The 22,421-nt window shown below is 38.4% G+C and overlaps 1 protein-coding gene across 2 annotated transcripts in view; it reads left to right on the top strand.

Moving 5' to 3' along the window:
• LOC126248321 (serine/arginine repetitive matrix protein 2-like) overlaps nt 1-22,421 on the top strand; it is a 255,691-nt gene that overhangs the window by 168,370 nt on the left and 64,900 nt on the right. For both annotated transcript variants that reach the window (XR_007545460.1, XM_049949210.1), the window contains exon 14: nt 18,828-18,890. Coding sequence is in view for 1 of the 2 variants with exons in the window: in XM_049949210.1 (XP_049805167.1) it covers nt 18,828-18,861 (34 nt within the window). In the remaining variant the exon portion in view is untranslated. The remainder of the gene's footprint in view (nt 1-18,827; nt 18,891-22,421) is intronic.

Below are 22,421 nucleotides of genomic sequence, written 5' to 3'. Positions count from 1 at the left end.
ATGGACAATAAACAGTTTAGACAAGAAGAAATTTGGTACGACAGAAGAATGCTGAAGATTAGATGTTTCGATCATGTTACTAATAAGGAGGTACTGAATAGAAGTGGGGAGAAGAGGAATTTGTGGCAAAGTTTGGCTAGAAGAAGGGATTGGTTGGTCGAACACATTCTGAGGTGTCGAGGGATCACCAGTTTAGTTCTGGAGGGTAGCGTGGAGGGTAAAACTCTTAGAGGGAGATCAAGAGATGAATACACTAAGCAGATTCAGAAGGATTTAGGTTCCAGTGGTTACTTGGAGATGAAGAGGTTTGCACAGGGTAGAGCAGCATGGAAAGCTGCATCAAACCAGTCTTTTGACTGAAGACAACAACAACAACATGTCTAAGTGCAGTGCAGCCATATTGGGCTAAATTGTGTTCTGGGGGTGTAACAGGATGGTGTGCATGTGGGGGGGGGGGGGGGGGGGGGGGGGGAGTGTAGAAGTATGGGGGAAGGTAGGTCACCAGATTGTGGTCATACACCTCCCACCTTCATAGGTCTGGAAACTGAAGCTTGAACAGATTGTTCCCCATTCTGTCTACCCCACTGTCACAAGAAGCAGCTACAAGGTGTTTCACAAAGTTATATGGGTCCTTCACAGCATGCCTCATGAATCATTTGTGATGGAGTGCACAGATATGCATGGGGAGTGTTTACTTTTCTCAAAATGTGTTAACACTACACGGAATACAGAGTTGAGCCACTAATAACACAAATGCAAGAAACATGTTTTTCTTCCAGGAAAAGGCAACTAATTTTTATTTCTTTCCACAGTAATGCTCAAGCAGATCAGTTGAAGGCTTCCTTCCTCAATGTTAAGAGTGTCATTCAAGGACTGTATAGATTATTAGTACATACAATGAGCTGATTCCAATCAAATAATTCATTTTGATGCATACTATACCAATTTCATTTTATGCAGAAACAGCAATAGCTACAAGCAATAGGTTTACATTGTTTGTTTGTGATACACTGTGTTGTGTGGCCCCCACACCTCTCAGTTTTCGTTTTGGTTCCTGACTGTTGAATCTGCAGTGTGTATCATAATTAATAGCAATAACTGACAATGGAAGCAGTACAAAGTAATAGAAGCAAAAATTTTTCAGTAAACATTTGCTGGCAAATGAGCCATTGTGTGTTTTTACGAGCTGCCACTGACTTCAGGTAAATAATTGTCCTTGTTAGTGTACAGACATGTTAGAAATGTATACTTTTGATTAAGTCCCAGTATAATTGGACTTGTATTGCACCCGTGGCCTATTTCAACAAAAACCTCTACACTACTTCATTATGGTAGCTGCTAAAATTGACTGTCCACTCATATCAGTTAAAGGAGGTGTTCTACATGTCATCCTTGCATTTGAATGCAATACTGCACTTGTGTCTGCAGAGAGATGAAAATTTATTTAAACAATCCTGGATGTTGACAAGACTATAATTTTCTGGTTGAGTTCTTCAAGTGACACCAGACTCAAAAATCAAAGAGGACAATTCAGTGGTGGCTCATAACCACACATTCACAATTATGCGTTGACATGAATGCCATCCCTTTCCCACCACAGCACACCAACAAATTATGCATCAAAACACCTGTTTTTGAGCCCGCATCTCGTGGTCGTGCGGTAGCGTTCTCGCTTCCCACGCCCAGGTTCCCGGGTTCGATTCCCGGCGGGGTCAGGGATTTTCTCTGCCTCGTGATGGCTGGGTGTTGTGTGCTGTCCTTAGGTTAGTTAGGTTTAAGTAGTTCTAAGTTCTAGGGGACTTATAACCACAGCAGTTGAGTCCCATAGTGCTCAGAGCCATTTGAACCATTTGAACGTGTTTTTGAGAGTACATTCATTTTATGTCCACGCCATCATCAGATGTTTACATTTACTTACTTATTGTGAACATTGTTTCTTAGGACATTTTATGAAAGCTATCTTAAAAACCTTCATTACAAAATACTGTGACACCATTAGTAAAGAAACTAATGTTCACTACAAGTAAATAAATATAATCATCTGAAGATCGGATGCCAGGCATCTTGAAATGTCAGCATGGAAAAGTAAACACCTATAAAAGCAACTGGTGGCAGCTAATTCATCACAAATTACCCTCAGTTTCAACAGTTGCAGTGTTCTAATGCACCCACAATGGACAAGAATTATTTCCTTTCTCTCTCTCTCTCTCTCTCTCTCTCTCTCTCTCTCTCTGTCTCCTCCACCCCCCCCCCCTCCCTCTCACCCTTCGCCCTGCCTCCTCCCACAAATGTGTTCCTCAGCCCAGACTGAACAGATCCAGTTCACAGGTCAGTGGTTGTCCACCTGTGTGTTAGAGGAACTGATTCCACACATTGATGACCGATACTGGTTGTAATGTGTTTCTAGATTATGTGCGGAGAAAGTGATATCAACTGGAATCATCAGTGTCATGTTGAGCACACTTCATAACTGGTGTCCAGTTTATTACTGGTAGGTTGTTTGGTAAGGAAAATCCATTTGACTGAATGACTGACTGATTGTCATACAGTTAGTTAAAGTAAAGCATCTAAAGGTGTGGCTGTGTTTGCAGGTAACTCTACATCAGGCAGAATCAGGACTGTGTTAGGTAGTGGTATATGAAACATTTTTACATAGACATATGAGATGATGGGAGGCTTAGGAATAGGCCAGGATGATATGTTGGTTAGTTGAGCGTGAGAAAGCTGCTTTTGGCGATATAGGTTGGATGTGGATTACTTTGTTCCTCATCTCAGCATATGACAAAATATAATTAAATCCCATGTGTAGGCTCTGATATTGCTACTGAGAGTTCAGGACCAGATAACAGTGGCAGTGCTCCAGTGTAGTGGAATGACTGATTCCAAGGCTATTGCGCACTGGAGGCTGATACTTCTTGTCTTTAGATGCCTAGTAGAGAGAGATTCACCATATTTGGATTGTCTGCTTGTTGTTGCAGTGCTTTCAAGGCTGTAAAATATGGACTTCGTAGTGGGGATGAGATGACATTTAAAGTTACCTCTACAACCTGTGAGCTATAGATTATTTCTTTATGAAGCACAACCGGTATTTTTGTATATAAGTTACTTTTGATTGAGTAAATCTGAGTGTCTTCGAGTTGAGTAATTCTGAGTGACTTCAAGGCTGTACTTTTATTTCAGAAAATAGAGCATTTTGTCAACAAAGCTGAATTGCAAAGGGTATTTTTCCACCCCATTATCTGATATGTGATGATTTTCAACTCATTCATGTTTCACAGAATCTGGCGATAAGTAGTGACACCCCTCTTCTCCCATCCTTACAGGACTGTCATATTGCCCTGGTTTGATGCAATAATAATAGGAATGCCTCACATGCAGTGGGCTTGTATTGAGGAGGGTGACAATTAAAATCTTCCTTTTTACTTCATCTGCAAAAGTCTTTTAAGAGATTGGTTGTTACGGCTGCTAAGATTTTGGGATTAGGAACTAGCCACAGTCAGTTATTGAAACAGATCACCCTCTTGACGTCTTGAAAATTTTCCAGTTACTTCTGCTAGGTTTGATATATTTGCAATATGAAACCCCAGTTAATGATTGAAGAAATTGACTGAAAATGCCCCAGTAATATTATATATTAAAAAAATTAAAAAAAAGGTACTGTTGAAATTTTTATCTTGAATGTGCTCCCTTCCTTTCTAGGCTACTATTAAGACGAGTTTGCTATTCCCGAAGGCATTTTAAAGCTACTGTCAGCTCCCCCTGTTGAAAGATACCTGTGGATTTGGACAGACTATTGTATTCACAGTGACAAAATTGTGATAGTTTCACCAATTACTTTTGAAATGAGAATTTCTCATATAATACTTTTCAACAAATAATCCATTTAATTAAACTGGTTCTAATAATCTAGAGAAGACATGTTAAGGACTAGTAACCTTTGATAGAACTACACCTTGTGAAACGTTGTAGTGGTCAAACTATCTTTGAACGTATAACTATATTACTTGTATGTCTGTATTCAGTGTTCTAGTAGTTTTCTTATGTGAACTTCTCCCCTCCCTCCTTTTCATCCCGATATGTTCAGCTGTAGTAGAACAGCACACAAATTGATGGTGGTCCACCTCAGTAGCTGCGTGATCAGCGCAGCGTGTTTCTAACCGAAGGGGCCCAAGTTTGATTCCCAGCCAGACTGGAGATTTTTCCACTCGGGGACTGGATGTTGTGTTGTCCTCACGTCCGTATCAACATAATTGACATTCTGCTATTGAGATGGCTGCATGATTAGATTAGATTAGATTAGATTAATACTTGTTCCATAGATCATGAATACGACACTTCGTAATGATGTGGAATGTGTCGGTTAATAAAAGATGTCTGTACAAGATATTAGATTACACACAAAATATTGCACGACACTAATGTTAAAGTTCCCCCCCCCCCCCCCCCTTAATTTATATCTAAAAATTCAGCCAATGAGTAGAAGGAGTTGTCATCTAGAAATTCTTTTAACTTATTTTTAAATGTTAGTTGGCTATCTGTCAGGCTTTTGATGCTGTTTGGTAGGTGACCAAAGACTTTTGTGGCAACATAATTTACCCCTTTCTGTGCCAAAGTCAGATTTAACCCTGCATAGTGAAGATCATCCTTTCTCCTGGTGTTATAGCTATGCACACTTCTATTACTTTTGAACTGGGCTGGATGATTAGCAACAAATTTCATAAGTGAATATATATACTGTGAGGTTACTGTGAGGATCCCTAGATCCTTAAATAGATGTCTGCAGGATGACCGTGGGTGGGCTCCAGCAATTATTCTGATTACACGTTTTTGAGCAATGAATACTTTTCTACTCAAGGATGAATTACCCCAGAATATGATGCCATACGAAAGCAGTGAATGAAAGTAGGCATAGTAAGCTAATTTACTGAGATTCTTATCACCAAAATTTGCAATAACCCTAATAGCATACATAGCTGAACTCAGACGTTTCAGCAGACCATCAATGTGTTGCTTCCAGGTTAACCTCTCATCAATGGACACACCTAAAAATTTTGGAAATTCTACCTTAGCTACAGACTTCTGTTCAAAGTCTATATTTATTACTGGAGTTGTGCCATTTACTGTACAGAACTGTATATACTGTAGGCTGTGAAAGCCTACACGCTATGATGTATATACTGTGTTTTATCAAAATTTAGAGAGAGTCCGTTTGCTGAGAACCACTGAATAATTTTGTGAAAAACATCATTTACAATTACATCACTTAGTTCTTGGTTTTTGGATGTTATTACTATACTTGTATCATCAGCAAAAAGAACTAACTTTGCATCTTCATCAATGTGGAATGCTCAGCTCGAAAGCCAAGAAATACATTAACAAATCTTGATGGTGAAATCACATTTCGACAGTTTAGTAAAATTGTCTCTGGCTTTCACACACAGATGGTGCTTCGAGTCCACAAGCTGTTGGCTGATTTATCTTGGCAAATGTCAACTCATATGATGACAGTGTAGCTTAAGTTGCCACCTCAGCCTATGACTGTGACATCACTCAAGCCAAGTACATTATTTTTGTCATTGTATTGTAAAAAATGCTCCTCCAAGTGGCAGCAGCAGACAACTAGATTCTGATATAATGTTAAAGAAGCAGTTGAGACCAGTATATGAAATAAAATTATCAGTAAAGGCAGCTGCCCACAGCGACATCTTGGGACCAACGCTTCACAAAGTTGACTGGGCAGAAAGCACATGGCCTGCAACTATGCATCGGTGATGTCGCAGCTGATACTGCCAATATATTTATGTACTTAAACAACCTTCTGTGCCTAGGAGTTTGAGAAATTTAGTTTCATATCACTACAAAAGACTGAATTTGTAAATTTGGAAGTTTTGACCACATATTTCTATCATTTGTGAGACCTAAGACAGTGTATCTTGCCATCCTAATTTGAAATTGTGTTGTTTATAATACCAAAGATTACTCATCTTGGGTATTATACTTCAACAGTTCTGAAATGCCATTGTGTAGGAGGTTGTTATCATTCACAACAAATGGTAGCTTATGTGGATATGTGGGTCACTGCATCATATATTTTCAGTAGTTTTCAGGGGAAAAAAAAACAAACACAGAAGTAAAAGTAAGTGTATTAACTGTGCAAGACTTGCAGAAAGGCATATTAGATTATTTGTTGTTCGAGTACAAAATGGAAAATTTTTTACATCAGTGGTACTAAAGACTAAATGAAATGATCAAAGCACATTAGTAAATAACAACAATTTGTAGTTGCCATGACGAGCTGCAAAAACTGGATCAGACAAAGGGAAATTTTCACTTTAGCCTCACTTCTAGTGACTTGTAAACAGCAGTCTCACATAAATAGTTTCTTGAGTCATTTCCTAATTTAAATACACATAATGGTTCCACTGTAAGATTTTACAAATTCAGTTGTTTACATGTTTTTGGAAGAGTCCAGAAATTCTTTACACGAAATGATTTTTCAATAAATATGACAGTATTCCAGACATTTACAATAAAATTTCATCATTCTGCTAAGTCATAATTTCAAACAAAATATAACTAGATGTAATAAGCAAAAATTGTAGTGTTTAAAAGTGAGTGGAATGTGACCAGCATAAGTCTGATGCGTTGGGAGACACTATCTGTGATCGGTCAACATTGGGGATGAATTGTAACTTGAAGCCATGGACTGAGTATTGAGACAAAAAGAATTTAATTTGGGAGAAAAACTAGGCCTGGATGCAAAAAAGAGGAAAATTTGGTGTTCTGGTTCCTATCTGTGTGGCACAGTTTCTGCGAAGACTGATAATTTATTTTAAATTGATAATATAAATGAGGGTTGAAAATTTAGAATTAGCTGCACTTACTTTTTTGCAAGAATCTAAGAAAATTTCACTACTCATTCTGAAGTAGTGCTAAATCTATTGTGTCGCAAGTATTAGATAACATTGGAATTTTTTTCTGTATCTTTGATGGAAGGATAAACAGGACACCAGCTCACAGGGTGTACTTTTACATATATTTTGTGGGAAAGGTGAGTGTGTATCCCTAAAGACACAGCATCTGCCAAATAAAAATTGAAAGCATTATTTAATTTTATAACATCCATACTTTCCAGAGTAGAGATTCATGATAATTCTTTCAAAAGAATTAAAAATTTGTCTCCATACTTTTATATGAAATATGATTTAAATACTGGATATAGTGATAATGGTAATCACCTGTATATTTTCAGAAACCCATAGTCAGTCTCACTTAATGCTGGTTACATTAAGACAATGTGCATAGTTTGAAACTACTGTTGTGAAAGCATACATACAAACATAGAAGCATAGGCAGGGATGCTGGATGGGAATGTGATCCTGCAACAGATTTAATTTACCACATATATTTACAGAAGAATAATATAAGTTCAAGCAGCATTTGTTGTATTCTCTTTAGCCACTTTTATGTTGTCTCGTCTCTGTAGAGCTGTACCATGTGAAGCAAGGCGAGGATGTTGGTTGGTGGCTGGTATCCTCATTCTATAACACAAACTTCACACAGTTAATAACTAGGTTCTTTATTAATAAAGAAAGAGCTACTTAACTTTAGTTTCCATATGCTGTGGTACAAGCTCTCTTCTGCATAGTCCACGTAGCCTCAATGCTGTTGAAGTAAATGTCTGCTGTATTCACTATAATATTGCTATGAGCTGCCTGTCTCATTGACACACTGGAACTCCACGGCGTACAGACTCGAACTAACTGGTGTAACAGGCTAGAACTAACTGGCTAAACTGGCCCTCTGGTCCGCGGCAGCAATCCTAAACACTGGTGGCTGAGAGGGCATTGGCAGTGTGTTTCCAGCAAGTCTTGTCATTGGCCTCAATCGATACTCTCATAACCTCTGTGCCACACAGTGTGCTGATGCCAGCACAGCAGTCTTATAAGATACCATTTTTATAAAACTGACATGCCAAGAAGCATGTCGGCACATTCAGAAATTTGACGACAGTGTGTGTTGTATCAGTAGGTCAGTGAATAGTGCATAAATATATATTCTGAGCAAAGTTAACTTTCAGTAAAACTAGATAATGTTTGTTGCTATATTTCAGCAAACAAAGGAAAGGAATTTGTGAGAGAAGCAAAAATAAAAGTGGTAATGTGTAAATCGACTCTGTGTAACCTGTTTCACCACCACCAGAAGAATATCATACAGGGAATTCTATATGAGAGAAGTTATGATTAAAGTGCACAATATGTGCGAATAAATAAATTTGTGAAATGATTGTATTGAGTATATTTAATATGGAAAAGAGATTATTTAAGCTGAATGAGGTTTAAAATTTGAAGGTTAACATTGACTGACTGGAGGTGACAGCCCTGTACATCATTAACATGTCGAGTGATGTATCACGTGTCAGAGCTCAACAGTACAATCAGTCATGTGTAATGTAAACTAGCAGCACTAGTACTTTTTAGTAACACAGTTTTCATTCCTGTGAAAAGTCTTGACATACCACCATGATAACAACACCTAATATGATGAGAGAAATTCAGATTTTTAATATACCACATGACAGTTTCTAGCTCATAATCCATCTCTAGTGACTTCACTATCAAAACTTTTCCTTCTTTTCTTTTGATTATTGATTCATAGCCTTACTGTATAACGCAGCTCTCAAATTTTTGTGGATCATTACGTTATCTGTTAATATGACAGTGTAAAATACTGGGTGAAATACAAACACTTGTAAGACTAAAGACAAACACCCACTGTGTGAAGAATGTATTGAATTGTTGATAAGTACATTAACAGTGTGTTGAACACTGTAGATCACCTTTTAAACTTGTGAATGTGTGTGTTAAAACATACTGCTGATGCTGCTGAGAGAAAATTGTGAACTTTTTCTCATGCTATTGCATATTATGGTACCTGCAATGTTACTTGATTTTTTTTTTTTCCTTGGTTAGAATTTGTTCATTTCGTAGTGAAATGATATTCATACAGACTGAACCCAGTGTTCCTGTCCCTCAGCTTATGATTGAAGATAAAGAATGAATTGAACATCCATTACAACCTTGTTTCTCTGAATTCTTTTAAATCTGTCATTTGGTCCTCACATCTGGTTTTCTTAAATGTAACTCTACCAATAAATTTTAAACATCTGTGAATGTATTTCCAAGTATTATGCATTTTTGATTATCATGTCATTATCTAAAAACTTAACACTTCTTTCTTTCATTTGTGTGCAGAATCAGTATTGAAGAATGAATGGAGAAGTACTGAATGTATCTTACTCACCAGAATAGACTGCTATGTGTGACTTACAGTAGCTAAAGTTAGCTTTTAGCTGTTGGATCACTCATGTAATTAGTGTTGCAGTTTGCAACATTGTTGTACAGGATATTTTCAATATGTAGCATTGGCAAATAAATGCTTATAACACAGCTACTCTATCGTCTTTATTGCTGTTAATTCTGGAGCACTGTTACATAGTTATTTTAAAACTATGTTTGTTATAATCACAGATATCTATGTTTCTCATAGGGAAGCTGATGCACAATATTGTTTGTGAAATTTGCAACAGCATGAAGATGGCGAATAAGAAGTGGAAAACTTTCAACATATTCAGAGCTGCGTATGACACCTAATTTATCAGAATTACAGCATTGTTGCCTATATGGAGCAGAACCCTTTGAATGGCTGTAATAGACAGGTGTGAGCACCATTCTGAAAGTTTTAAGGAGGACAGGGTTCTGGCCCATAAGCATACTTCCAAGACTGACATAGAATAGCACGTCACCGTAAAATATCTTTCAAGTTTTAACAATGCACGTCTGTTAGGAGCTATGAAAGAGCAAGGTCATCATGCTATGTATGGTTTTCAGTTGCTGTCATCAGTGAAGTTTAAAAAGTAACATTTGTGAAGAATATACTTTTTACAGTTTTAGAGTAGATGTGAGTGCAGTCAGTCATTGTTGTCAGTGATTACTTTTTCTATTTGAAAATTTTTCTTTTTCTTCTTCCACAGCCACGTAATTTAATTCAGTCTATGAATGTAGGTAGAAAAGAAACACTATTGAAGATCAAAATTTGAGTTGACGTCCATCAGTAATCATTACAGGAAAAATATTTTATACTATGAGAATGATTCCAAACAATTAATGCTTGCTGCTTGTCAGAGCATCTCCAATGCAGTCCTAAGATTGGGCAATAGTAACATCTTAAAGTTGTTTATAACAGCCTTCCTGTTTGAAATGTTTTCAGTCAGCAAATACCAGGGACAGGGACAGAAAGACCATCATTTGAAGGTCTCTTAACAGATGAACAATAACACCAATTCCACCTGGTCAAAATCACTATTCACCATTGTAAGTGATGATAAAATATGAAATCACCCAAACTGCACAAAAAAGCATCACTTTTTTGAAACCCCATAATTGTCTCCCATTGCGAAACGTAAGTTTGAAATTTGGGTCAAATGTGCCTACAATCTTTCTCTTTGGCGGTGCAAAAGTGTGGTGCCCTGCAATGTCACCCTCGGGCTCGGCGATGCTTCAAACAGCAAGTGTGTGTGTGTGTGTGTGGGGGGGGGGGGGGGGGGGGAGGAGCCGCGGATGCAGGCCACTTCATTTGATGTCTCTGTGATGGAGGTCAGAACTGCAACACTCACCATTGAAATCGTGTGGTTTTTTTTTATATGTGGGTGGGGCAAACATTTCAGACACACCACCACTCAGAATTGACACGAAAACCCCTCAGGGGGTGGTGATGCATAAAGGGTGTCAATGAAACCATCCCATCCATTCACTTTGGGGCATTGATTCCCACACATTTCATGGTTGAAAACAATGGTTCACAGTGCAGTGAGTAACAGGATGATTTCATTGACAATCTTCGACACTGCTGTCCCCCCCCCCCCCCTTTTCTCCAGATGATTCAACCCATTCTAAGGACATTATGGGGTTGCAACCCCATTGAACATAATCTGACACCTTTGGAGTGTAGTGTGATCACAATTTTTGCTCTGGTGTACAGGGTGTAACTGTTAGGACCGTTCAAAGCCATTTGATGAAATTTGAACGTGATCTGAAGCAGCAAAGTGTGTTTATGATTTTCCAGTACTCCTGCGACATGATCATAGAAGTGTGCAACTTTGACATGTGCATGAAGAAACTAGCAAAGGATCCCTCTTAGATCCTCTCATTCGGCAAGACTCTTAAGTGCCATCCATGCACCTTTGTTCAGCATCTTAAAAATTTTTACACTTGTCGACATCTTGCATTGCCGGGCCTGAGGGTAACATTGCAATACACATTTAACCCACATTTCAAAATTACTTGTTACAATGGGAGACAATTATGGGGTTTCAAGAAGGTGATTTTTTTCCCATTGTATTTGTGTGGTGTACCTTTATAAGCTTGAAAAGGACTTATTTTGAATTTGCATTGAATGTTATTCCTTAGTGACTCATTCAAAGTCTGTCGGATATGATGTCACAGTGTGTGTACTATATAATCACAATTCATAGTGGCCTTCCCAGATACTGATTTTGGGCCCAAAACATTGTTTTAATATGTTCCTCTTTGGCCAGAATTGTCATATGCTCTAACAAGGTGTTTTGCTTAGTCAAAAAGTTGTGTTTGACTGGCAATAAATTTTCCTCATTGTGAGGCTCGATATATTGTTCATTGTGTGGTGCAGCATTGAGAAACTGTTAGAACAAGTTCTCCACATAACTATTACTACATTAACACAGAATAGTACAAATACATATTGTATTTTTTGGTTTTAGGCCCCTCTTGTGCAGTTGCAGTTTTACAAGTATTGTAGAACGTATACTGTCTTATGATTGCAAAAGCCTGTAAATGACAGAACATCTAACTACCACTATTTCCTGCCATTGAATCACTGTATGTATGAGTTAATATGACATGGGTATCACTTGGCTCCAGGTGTACCACTTGACATCATGTCTTGCTGTCTGGAAAATGCAATGCTGTGGAGCAACACCTAGAAGAATAGGATGAAGTATTTAACAGAGAAAACCATAAACATTTTGGCCTATGAAAGACAGTCATGGCCTCAGTCTTGGGTGTTCATAATATTCTATTTGAACATGGGAAAAGCAACATGGAACTGTCAGTTCAAACATTTTAGTGATGTTCTACCCAACAGTAGGTGTATGTCAAGTACATGAATGTTCGAAAAACAGCAGTGGCCAAGAAGACCCTTACAAATAAGTGCTAGATCTTGTATGAAGAGCCACAAATTATGGTCCACATTCCCAATTATTTGGGCTGACTGTGGATGAAGCTGTGGGAATTTGAATCTATGTTAAAAATTGCAGTAGGTACACAAGCTACACAGTAATCCGTGGAAGTAAGTGCTTCACACTGAGAGACTGCAAAAACACATCATATGAAGGTCCATGAGACAGTGTGAGGCCTGTAGATTCCAGCTCTCTTTGTCATAGTCACTTAATTGCTTTCCCGATTAAAACAATGGCGGATATTTCCTAAGTCTGGAAATTCTGTCACGGTTTGAGAGAGCAACAAATAATCCAAAAGACATTTGATATATGGGACAAGCTTTATTAGAAATAGAAATCAGCAGAAGTCTTCCATTTGCGTAGTGGAATGACAAGTGACATATTGGATTGGTGCATAAGTTGATAGTGTTTTTGTTTTGCACGTTGGTAGTCCAGTTGCTACTTGAGTTTACATGTAGTTTTGTCATTTGGGGATAGTAAGTGAAGCTGTGGATACTAGAAAATGGACTGCCACATGGAGAAATCGGATTTCCAACATAATTTTCTGCTTGAGTTCAATAGGTGTGTGATTGCAGTGGAGGCAGCCAGAAACATTTTCGCCCTGTATGGGGATAATGCCATTGAAAAGAGCATGGAAAGGAAATAGTTTCCTTGTTTTAAGGAGGATCATTTTGACATTAGTGACTATCCACATTCAGGAGGACCTTGGGGGTTTGATGAAGATTGTTTAAATGTGTTAATCCACAATGAACCATAGCAGTGTACTTGGTAAAGTGGCAGATGTGATGAACAGTGATCATTCCATCTTCATGTGACATTTGCATAAAGTGGGGAAGGCTCAAGAAAGGGATGTACAGGTACCACATACTCTAAGCCAAAGTCAAAACAATCAGTAGGTGGCCATATGTGCACCTCTGCTTGCTTGTCGTCAGTTGGTTTGTGAACAGCACTGACCATTCATGTCCTGTATTGTTACTGGTGATGAGAAATGGTGTCCTTATGCAAACAGAAGGAAGAGAAAAGAATGGTTGAGCCCAAACAAAGCAGCAACTTGCTGTACAAAGACCTACATGCACCCACAAGAGAGAATGTTACGCATCTGGTGGAACAGCAGCGGGGTGGTGTACTACAAATTGCGTCCCTGAGGTGTAACCATCACTGCTGACATTTACTGTCAACAACTGAGGCATCTTGCAAACACAGTCCAAGAACATCATCTAGGAAGACTGCGTGAAGTGATGTTACTCCACAATAACACCTGCCCACATTCTGCTAGACTGACGGAAATCTCTATACAGGAGTTGGATTGGAAACTCATTCCACATTCACCTGATTGTCATCTATTCCACTCTCTATCAAACAACCTTCAACAAACTTCATTTCCAGATGAAAATGGGCTCCAAACATAGCTCAATGAGTTCTTCATCCCAAAATCTTGTGATTTCTGCAGTCACGGAATCAAAATGTTACCCCAATGTTGGTGGACAGTTGTACATAGTGAAGGAGAATATAGTATTGATGACTAAAGTCTCTGTTGTGTGTATTTGTTGTGTTTATTAAACTTATGGAAAAATGCTACGTACTTGTGCACTAACTTAATAGCACATAATGCATTTATAATTTTGAGAAACAAGGTTCATGTCACTGTCCAGTCATTCTGTTTCAGAATTTGTACTGTTTGCCACATCACTCTACACAAATGTAATAACAGTACTTTCAATAAAGCTGTAGGTTTCCAAATATCTCATAGACTTTACATTTGTTCGCAATGTCTTTTACCAGGTTAAAAAAAAAAAAAATCTTCAAAATTCATGAAACTGCTCTGTGTCCATTACAGCAGGAGTAAGTTGAAGTGATGTAATTTTGTTTTGATGAGAGAAATGGTGACAATAAATGATGTGTCTGCGACTTGCAAATGGCGAATGAGTTACACTGTCTTCAGATACTTTTAGTTTCATTTGACATACATAGCTTTTTATCACATCACTGGTAATTTTTCAGTCTCATCTCCAATTTTATGTATTATGATGATTGATTTCACCCTTTCTTTAGCTCAGAATTTTTCTGTTGCTTTTCCATTTTGCTTCCAGTTAATGTTCTGTTGGTGGTATTTCATGTGTTTTCTCTGTTTCTGCCTGTAATATCAATATTGTTGGTTTGATGCAATGCTGTTCCTACATTTGTGAACATTATTGGGTTAGCCAGTCTGTATACTTGTATTGGAAATAAACTGATTTAATAAATCCAGTGCTCTTATTTCTCCATGGTAAACTTCATATTAAGAAGACCGAGTGATTAAAAAGAAAAATGCATTACAGTATGAATGTGGAGTGTTGACAAAAAGTTGAAATGATAATTTAACACACATAATTTTCTTTCCATACCACAGCTAATATTCAACAACCTATTCCTTTAGTTCATCCTATATTCTCTGTAAGACCCTGAATCCATTTATAATATGTCTAGATAAATAATTTTTTGTTTTTTATTTTGTCATTAATGTGCAGTAGTTATATGTTGCATTTACACATATTTTGATTTGTTTTCTATTTATTTAATAGTTTTTCACAGTGCAGAAAATGTTCTGAAGATATTATGAGAGTTAATATTATCACAGTTATTTGATTTTAGAGACACTTCCTTGACAATCAACTAGTCATTCTGTTCAGTGCCTCATATTTCTATGGTCTGTTAAACAATAACCACTCTTCACCTACCTATTCATATTTTCTACTATTTGTGGTAGATTATTTATTATAACTGGTAGTACAGGCTTCATGCAACCCATTTTCTTTTCCAGAATGTCAGAAATTCTCTATAAGCATTCATGAACAGTGTACCAACACTTATCATGTATATCTTACTTTTTATTGTACAAGCACTTTCTCATTGTACTCGTCCCTATGTTTTACTACCATCAGACATCAAGGTATGTTGTTAATTTCAGCTGCTATGATCATTTATTGATTCCTTCATCTTGCAGACCTTATACTCAACCAAAGTTAAAAGACTGCAATGCAAACTATATATTTCATTTTGTTAAGCAAACATTACATACCACATACAAATGTATGCAAAGCATCCACTGCAATTTCTTCGCTGGAACAGAATCTTGAGAGTTGAGACCAATTTACAGATACTGTCAGTTGATGTTTTACTATGTTGTCAGAGCCACCACCTCACCTCTGCTTGCACTACTTCATCACGATCAGAGTGAAGTCCTTAAAGGTGTTCTTTTAGTTGGGTCTTTGTGGAGGGTGAGCAGTGACAGTACACCCAAGACATCAGATTGTTGCAGATGTCAGAGCACTCATGTGTGGTGTGGCATTGTCATGCTAGAGGAGAGGGTGCTCCATATGTGGATGAACTCTTCGAATTCAAAACACGGTTACAGCATGTCGTTTCTCATGCACCAGCAAAGTTACGTTACACACGGACATGTCACATGTTACAATTAGGAGCCTTTTCGTGGCATAGGACCCCAAATATGTAGACATGAAGAATAAATATGTAGAATGTTAATAATTTTTGTTTTATGTAAAAAAACTGGAGGCCTTACATTTCAGCACACACTCGTATGTGCAGGCAGAGTAGGTGGCTTGTACTTGCAAAGGGAGGCAGAGGGGTGGGGCTCATTAAAGGACCACTAAAAGATACACAAAGAAAATATACAGCTAGAAGGTGGAGGATCAGCATTAAGAGAAAGAGTTAATGAAAGAAAGATAAGGAGTTAGCATGGATAAGGAAGGGAACAGGAAGTGTGATATTGATTTGTGGCCAAGAGGTTCGAGTGGGTTGAGAACAGAAAAGGTGAAGGAGGTGACGGAGGACTGTGACTATCACAGAATGAGACCGGGGGGGAGGGAGGGAGGAGAGAGAGAGAGAGAGAGAGCAGCTACCAGTTAACCATGTAATATTCAGCAGCAGGATATGCAGTTGAGCAGTCTACAGTCTCTACAGTCAACTTGACCCATAGCCACAGTTTGAAAATGGAAATTCCTTTGATTGATTAGTTTGTTTATGGTCATCCTACATATGCTATGAAGTGGATGTATGATAGGACTGATTTCACAGGAATATGACCAAGGGAGTAGGGATGTGGAGGGCGTGAAGCATACAATGATGTCGACTGGATTACAATTTTAGGGAAAAATGGGAAAAAATAAGAGTGAAGACATCCCTCGTTCCAAGACACACCACATTGTAGTCAAGGCCTTGGCAGTGAACGTGTTTCAGTCGTTTCAATCCCAGGTGATATTAAATCATGAAGTGGTTACTCCTTTGCAACTGTTTCTGAAGGTAGTTTTGGCTTAGGAAGGCCTCAGCAAAACCTTTGCATACTAGTTGAGGTTCTTTTGGAGGGAAATGGGTGGCAGCTGTCTAAGTAGAAGTATTGGTAGGTTTGATGGCACCAGGGGTTCATATAGAGTCAGATTGGAGGTTGCAGGGGGGAGAGAAAATGAGGAATTGAGGTTCTACGCACACAGGCATGTGGATAGGATGTCCTTGGCCCTGAGTCCGCACTATAAATGGGACCAGTTTGAGAACATTTGTGCACATGAGCAACATATCATTTGGCACCCCACCCTCCACCTTTTCCCTCATACATATTCATCTACATCAGTTTTCACTAGTAACTACTTATACAAATCTTGCACCTTGCACATCTCTCAACTTGGTGCCCCAAGTGGCCGCTACTAGTTGTGGTATGTGCTGTATGGAAATTTTACAGCTGTGGCACCTCTTGTGCCCCCTCTCGACTTGGCACCCCAAATGGCGGCTTGTGTTGCTTTGGCCTTAAACCAGCTCTGATGATAAAGGAGGTTGTATGTTTGGTGTTTGCTGGGCATAGAGAGAGTAGTGACTGAATATGGTAAGACGATTGGCATTGAGATGTAGATGACACTGACAATGACAAGCAGAGCACCAGGTTGTAAAGGGACAGGAACTGTGAAGAGCCAATGAATAAAGTAGTTTATGCCTTTGATAGGCAGAGTAGGCTTTTGGTTATAATTTGATGGTGTTGGACCAGAAAGGTAGATCTTTTGATAGGGGCCCAGCAACCAGTCACAATTGGTTATCAAAGGTGGTTGGAATTAGGGACTTTGGGAAACCTGTGGAAAGATGATGTCAGGGGAGTGAGGAGAAAGCCAGGCCCAGGAGAGAAGTTTTGAGAAGAGCATAAGGATTTCAGAAGAAAGTGGGTGGTGGTCTGCTTGATTTCTGGGATGACATCACTGCAGAGCACTTGTAGGTGGAAGTATTCAACAACTGACACTGACTGTCAGCCACACAGTCTGTGAGAGTCATTATAACAGTGGTAGTGCCTTTGCCTTTTGGGAGAATGATCAGGTCATGGTCAGGATATCATCTGGACATGTGTTTTTTTTCCGTGGGTTCCTTAAGGGAAATGCTGTGATGGTTCACTGAAAAAGAACACAATCAGTTCCATTCAGCAGTCCTAACTTTTGCTCATTTTCTACTGACCTTGTCATGAACGAGATGATCAACTTTAATCTTCCTTTCCCTTCTCACTCAAGCATTGTGCTTTCTCCTTTGGGAGCAGTCGGTCAATAGGACAGCTACACTTTTCATTCCACATACAACAATAAGTGATTATTTAAACACACACTTATTCTAAATGTTTGATAGTAATAAGTGCTGAAGATGAAGCTGTTTCAGCACCAACAATAAACCAACAGTGATAAATGCATTGCTTCTCCTGGTATCAAGAGTTTTTGCTTACACATATGCCACTTAAGACTGGTGATATCACTGCTAAAAAAGAACCTTGCAGTAACTATCTAGAAAAGCTGGGTAATTGTGATTAAACAAAGGCATTCATCATTTGCCATTTAAATCACCTCTGCATTTAAAATTGGGTACCAAATTGTTATTTTATGGAACAAATGTTTTTTTACAGGAAATCATTGGCAGGAAAATAAATGTGTTTCATTGGAGACTAATGAAGGAACGCAGTGGGAACGTTTCATTTCAAAAATCTGAATGCAGTGCGTGTAGTAGATCATTAGTTTCATCATTATTCCAACATGATTGACTCTTTATGGCTTTTTTCCCCTCAGCTTCATACTCGTCCTTTGGATACAAGAAAAGATGACAAAAGTTCGTCAATGATGGTTCATATACACTGAAACCATATTGATGCAACTGTTTTCCGGGTCATACCCCATCCCCTTCTAATACTCCCTCTTTCCTCCTCTCCCTTGTAACATCTGCCACCCTCCCCTCCCCCCCCTTCCCCCTTTCTTTTCTGTTCCCCCTCCCTTCCCACTTTCTTTTCGGCCCCCCTCCCTTCCCCCTTTCTTTTCCGTCCCCCTCCCTTCCCCTCTTTCTTTTCCTCCTCCCCCCCCCCTCTCTCTCTCTCTCTCTCTCTCTCTCTCTCTCTCTCTCTCTCTCTCTGTGTGTGTGTGTGTGTGTGTGTGTGTGTGTGTGTGTGTGTGTGTGTGTGTGTGTGTGTGTGTTTTTTTTTCTATAACTCATTTACTTCGTGTTCATGTACAATTGGTACAGTAAGGTATTTCCCTTGTTTCAGATCACCAGATAGTACAACGCCCATCAGTAAATGAGGGATTCACAGGCACAATCCACGGAAAAGGTAAGCTAAATGAAGTACAACTGAAGTTTGTAAAAATTTATGTTCTTATTAACAAAATATTTACTGTATATCTTTCTGGGAGTTGATGTCCAAGTGAACTCCATATGTGGTAAAAGTTTCAGCTTACTTTTGTTTCCATGGGAAAAATTTGATGAAAGAAGGATCGCTCACAAGAAACAGGGTTTAACAAATGCAAAATTTTTCACAGCGTTGTAGATAAATGTTATGCCAGTATGGAAAAAATGAATTTATGTATTTCATTGATTACATAACCATCTATTTCTGTAGTCTAATCCAAGACCTGCTTTCCTGAGTTAGATTTTCTATAATTTGCCCCATGCCATTTATGTAAATGGTGAAGAATTCATATTCACCTATTCCATAATATTAGTTGTTATTGATGTGTGGAAATTTTAATTCTATCTTGCGATTCCACTACTTCTAACAAGTGAGTTGTGTACTGTAGTTAGCACCTGCAACTTTAATAATATTGAGAAGTTTCTGGTAGTCCCCAGAGATATGAAATTACTTCAGGCTGTGCTGGTGAACAATCTGCCTCATGTTGACATGAAGCTTATAGCAAAATGCACTTATCTTGAACAAAAATGGGTATTTGTTTGATACAGCAGTTTTGTACGCCAGATTCCCAATTAATGAAAGAGCATAGCCTCTCCATCTCAGCCTTGTATACCATGCCAATTGGCTTCTGTCTCGGGTTCTTCGGCGGATGTTCATCTAATGATTTTTCTGACGTTTCGCCAGCACGAGTGGCTGGCATTGTCAAAGCTTCACCCTCCATTGCCGGTGGTGAACTGGAGCCGAGCTCGCGGGCGCAGACTATATGTACCTGGCGCGCCAACGTCCGAGGGCTTCTCCGCGGTCATTTGCGGTGCAAGAGGAGAACCGCACCGGAAATGACCGCGGAGAAGCCCTCGGGACGTTGGCGCGCCAAGTACATATAGTCTGCGCCCGCGAGCTCGGCTCCAGTTCACCACCGGCAATGGAGGGTGAAGCTTTGACAATACCAGCCACTCGTGCTGGCGAAACGTCAGAAAAATCATTAGATGAACGTCGGCCGAAGAACCCGAGACAGAAGCCAATTGGCAGTTTGTCAACAAGTGGCCACGAAAGCCTTAACAATTTTGTGTCTTCTGTTGATGATAAAAAAATGATATTTTATCAGAAATTGGGTAATTGTATAATGGAGTTTCTTTGAAGTGTCAGGTATCCCACTTGCTAATAGCACACCACAAATAAAAGTGGCTGAGAACTATTTTTGCTGCTTCATGTTTGTGTTGTGATCAATATACACCTCATTACAGTGTTTACTCTAATTGGTTATGTGATGACAATAAGAACTAGGCACTGTTAATTGGGATTTTGAACTTTCGGTGTTGATTAAAGAGAGCACTTTTTGTAATCATACCGAGTAAAACATGATCTTTCAGAGGAGGAAAGTGCATGTAGGAAATGCAGAAATCAAACAGTAACCTTTTCGTATCATAATTTCTCATTGTCATGATTCTGTAACCTCTATCAATAATCTTTGAAATTTGACATTAGGATAACGACATGGTACAACAAATCCCTTGTATACTCTATTACAGATTTCATATTTTTCAAAATGGGTTACTTTGTCTTTTATTGCTAGACAGTACTATTCAGCTGAAATGGGTAACAAAACAGCATTTGAAATCAGCTGATGGCTTGAACAGAGAACTACAGAATGGGGACAAGCATTTGTAGGTGAAGTAAACCAATATATTAGAGCTTATTTTTATTCCAATCAGTAATTGCAAAGGAAATGCATAGAAAACATACCTAGTAGGTTGGTGTGTAACAAAGCAGTTCTAACACAAGTAACAAATTTTATGCATACATATATATTTATGTTAAGTCACTATTAATGCAAATCGGTTGATAAGTTATTAAGTTATTTATTATACAGCAGCAACTTGGAATTTCCCAACAGTTTCACGTCGTCTTCTTATGAGAATATTGCGAATACAGCTGTGTGACAGAATTCAAGACTGGGGGTAAAAAGTGAATTCAGTGCAGAACTATAATTCTAACGTCAACACCACAATTGGTTCATAGTTTATAACTGTTATCTCAACTGCACTGGTTCATGTTCGAAACATCTCTCCCAATAAGTATGTGATAACAAAATTCATATTTACTTGAAATGGAACACACCTTCAGCCTTTAGATAGATTTTTTTCTGCACATAAGAGTTTGTCATTGCGACATATTTAGCTTTGACATAATTATAGTATCTCGTGATGAACTGTTTAGTGCATATTTGCCCACCTTCCATTATTTGTTCTATTATGGTACATCAACATTATTGTCAAACCGCTCTTTAGTAGAGGACACCTAGTTGATTCGCAGTGTGTTACGGTTCCCTGGAAGTTTACCTATGATCTTACTGACATATCCTTCTTATAACCTCACAGGCTTTTCAGTTTTCATTTGTTGCACATAGTACAGATTTGAGGTTTGTTTTGAGCAGCCTGTAAATGTCAATCACTGGTATTCTTTTCAGTTTGAGAGATGTGAAAGCAACAATTGCTTCCGAAGGAATCATGTTGCTTGTTTGGAGAATTGTTAATGGATGTGTCCAGTATACCTACTGGCACTTTAAACACACTCTGGACTTTATATTATAAGAGCCAAAAAGATTTATATACCACATTTGATAGATACCAGTGTCTGACCTAGTAATAGAAGCCTCAGATTTGGAATTCTGACAGCAGATACTTTGGATGGATTTAATTCCATAAATCTGGATGGGCAAAACATTCATTATCATAAATGTTAACTTAATATAGCTGTACCAGTGTGTTAGAAGTAAAGCAACAGTCAGTGTTGTGTTCTGTGATGCATATACAATTAAATCATTTAGAACAAATAATGTGGGAATAATAATAATATGCATGCCCTTCTCTGTAAGTGGGTGTATAACTATAGTCACAAATGAAGGACAAGGTAAATACTTGCAGATTATATGCCAGAGTATGTAATCTTAATCATGAGCTCTGAAAAGTAGCTGAACATAGGTGTTCGCACTATCCATCAATACATTGTGCTTCACACAAGGAGCACATTTTGAATTATCCCAACTACCTTACAATCCAGATCTGATCCCATTTGAGTTTTCTCTTGTTCAATAATCCAAAGTTGCTACTTGTGAGCATCATTTTAGTCACTGCATGTGGCTGTGAGTGTCAAGAAAATATTTGAGAAAAAAACTGTCTGAAGAAGACATTTAATGGAGCTTTCACTAAGTGGTTTGAGATATTGCTTTGCTAAATGCTGATTGAAGGACACTGTTTTGAGAAACTGTGAATATAGATTAGAAATCAGTAATTCACATTACTTTTTCAAAACTTTGTATTTTAGATACAGACAAGGTGAGAGAGGTCAGAGCATGTACAGAGATATAGAGTCAGTCATTGGCCACTCATTTAATATATGAGTGGAACTGGAAAAGAAGTAATGTGGAATTGGATCATGTTCCCTCTGCTATCC

The sequence above is a fragment of the Schistocerca nitens genome, chromosome 3 (assembly GCF_023898315.1).
Source record: "Schistocerca nitens isolate TAMUIC-IGC-003100 chromosome 3, iqSchNite1.1, whole genome shotgun sequence".
NCBI classification, from domain to species: Eukaryota; Metazoa; Arthropoda; class Insecta; order Orthoptera; family Acrididae; genus Schistocerca; species Schistocerca nitens.
The sequence above is the reverse complement of the archived record's forward strand: the minus strand, read 5'-3'. Positions and strand labels throughout refer to the sequence as shown.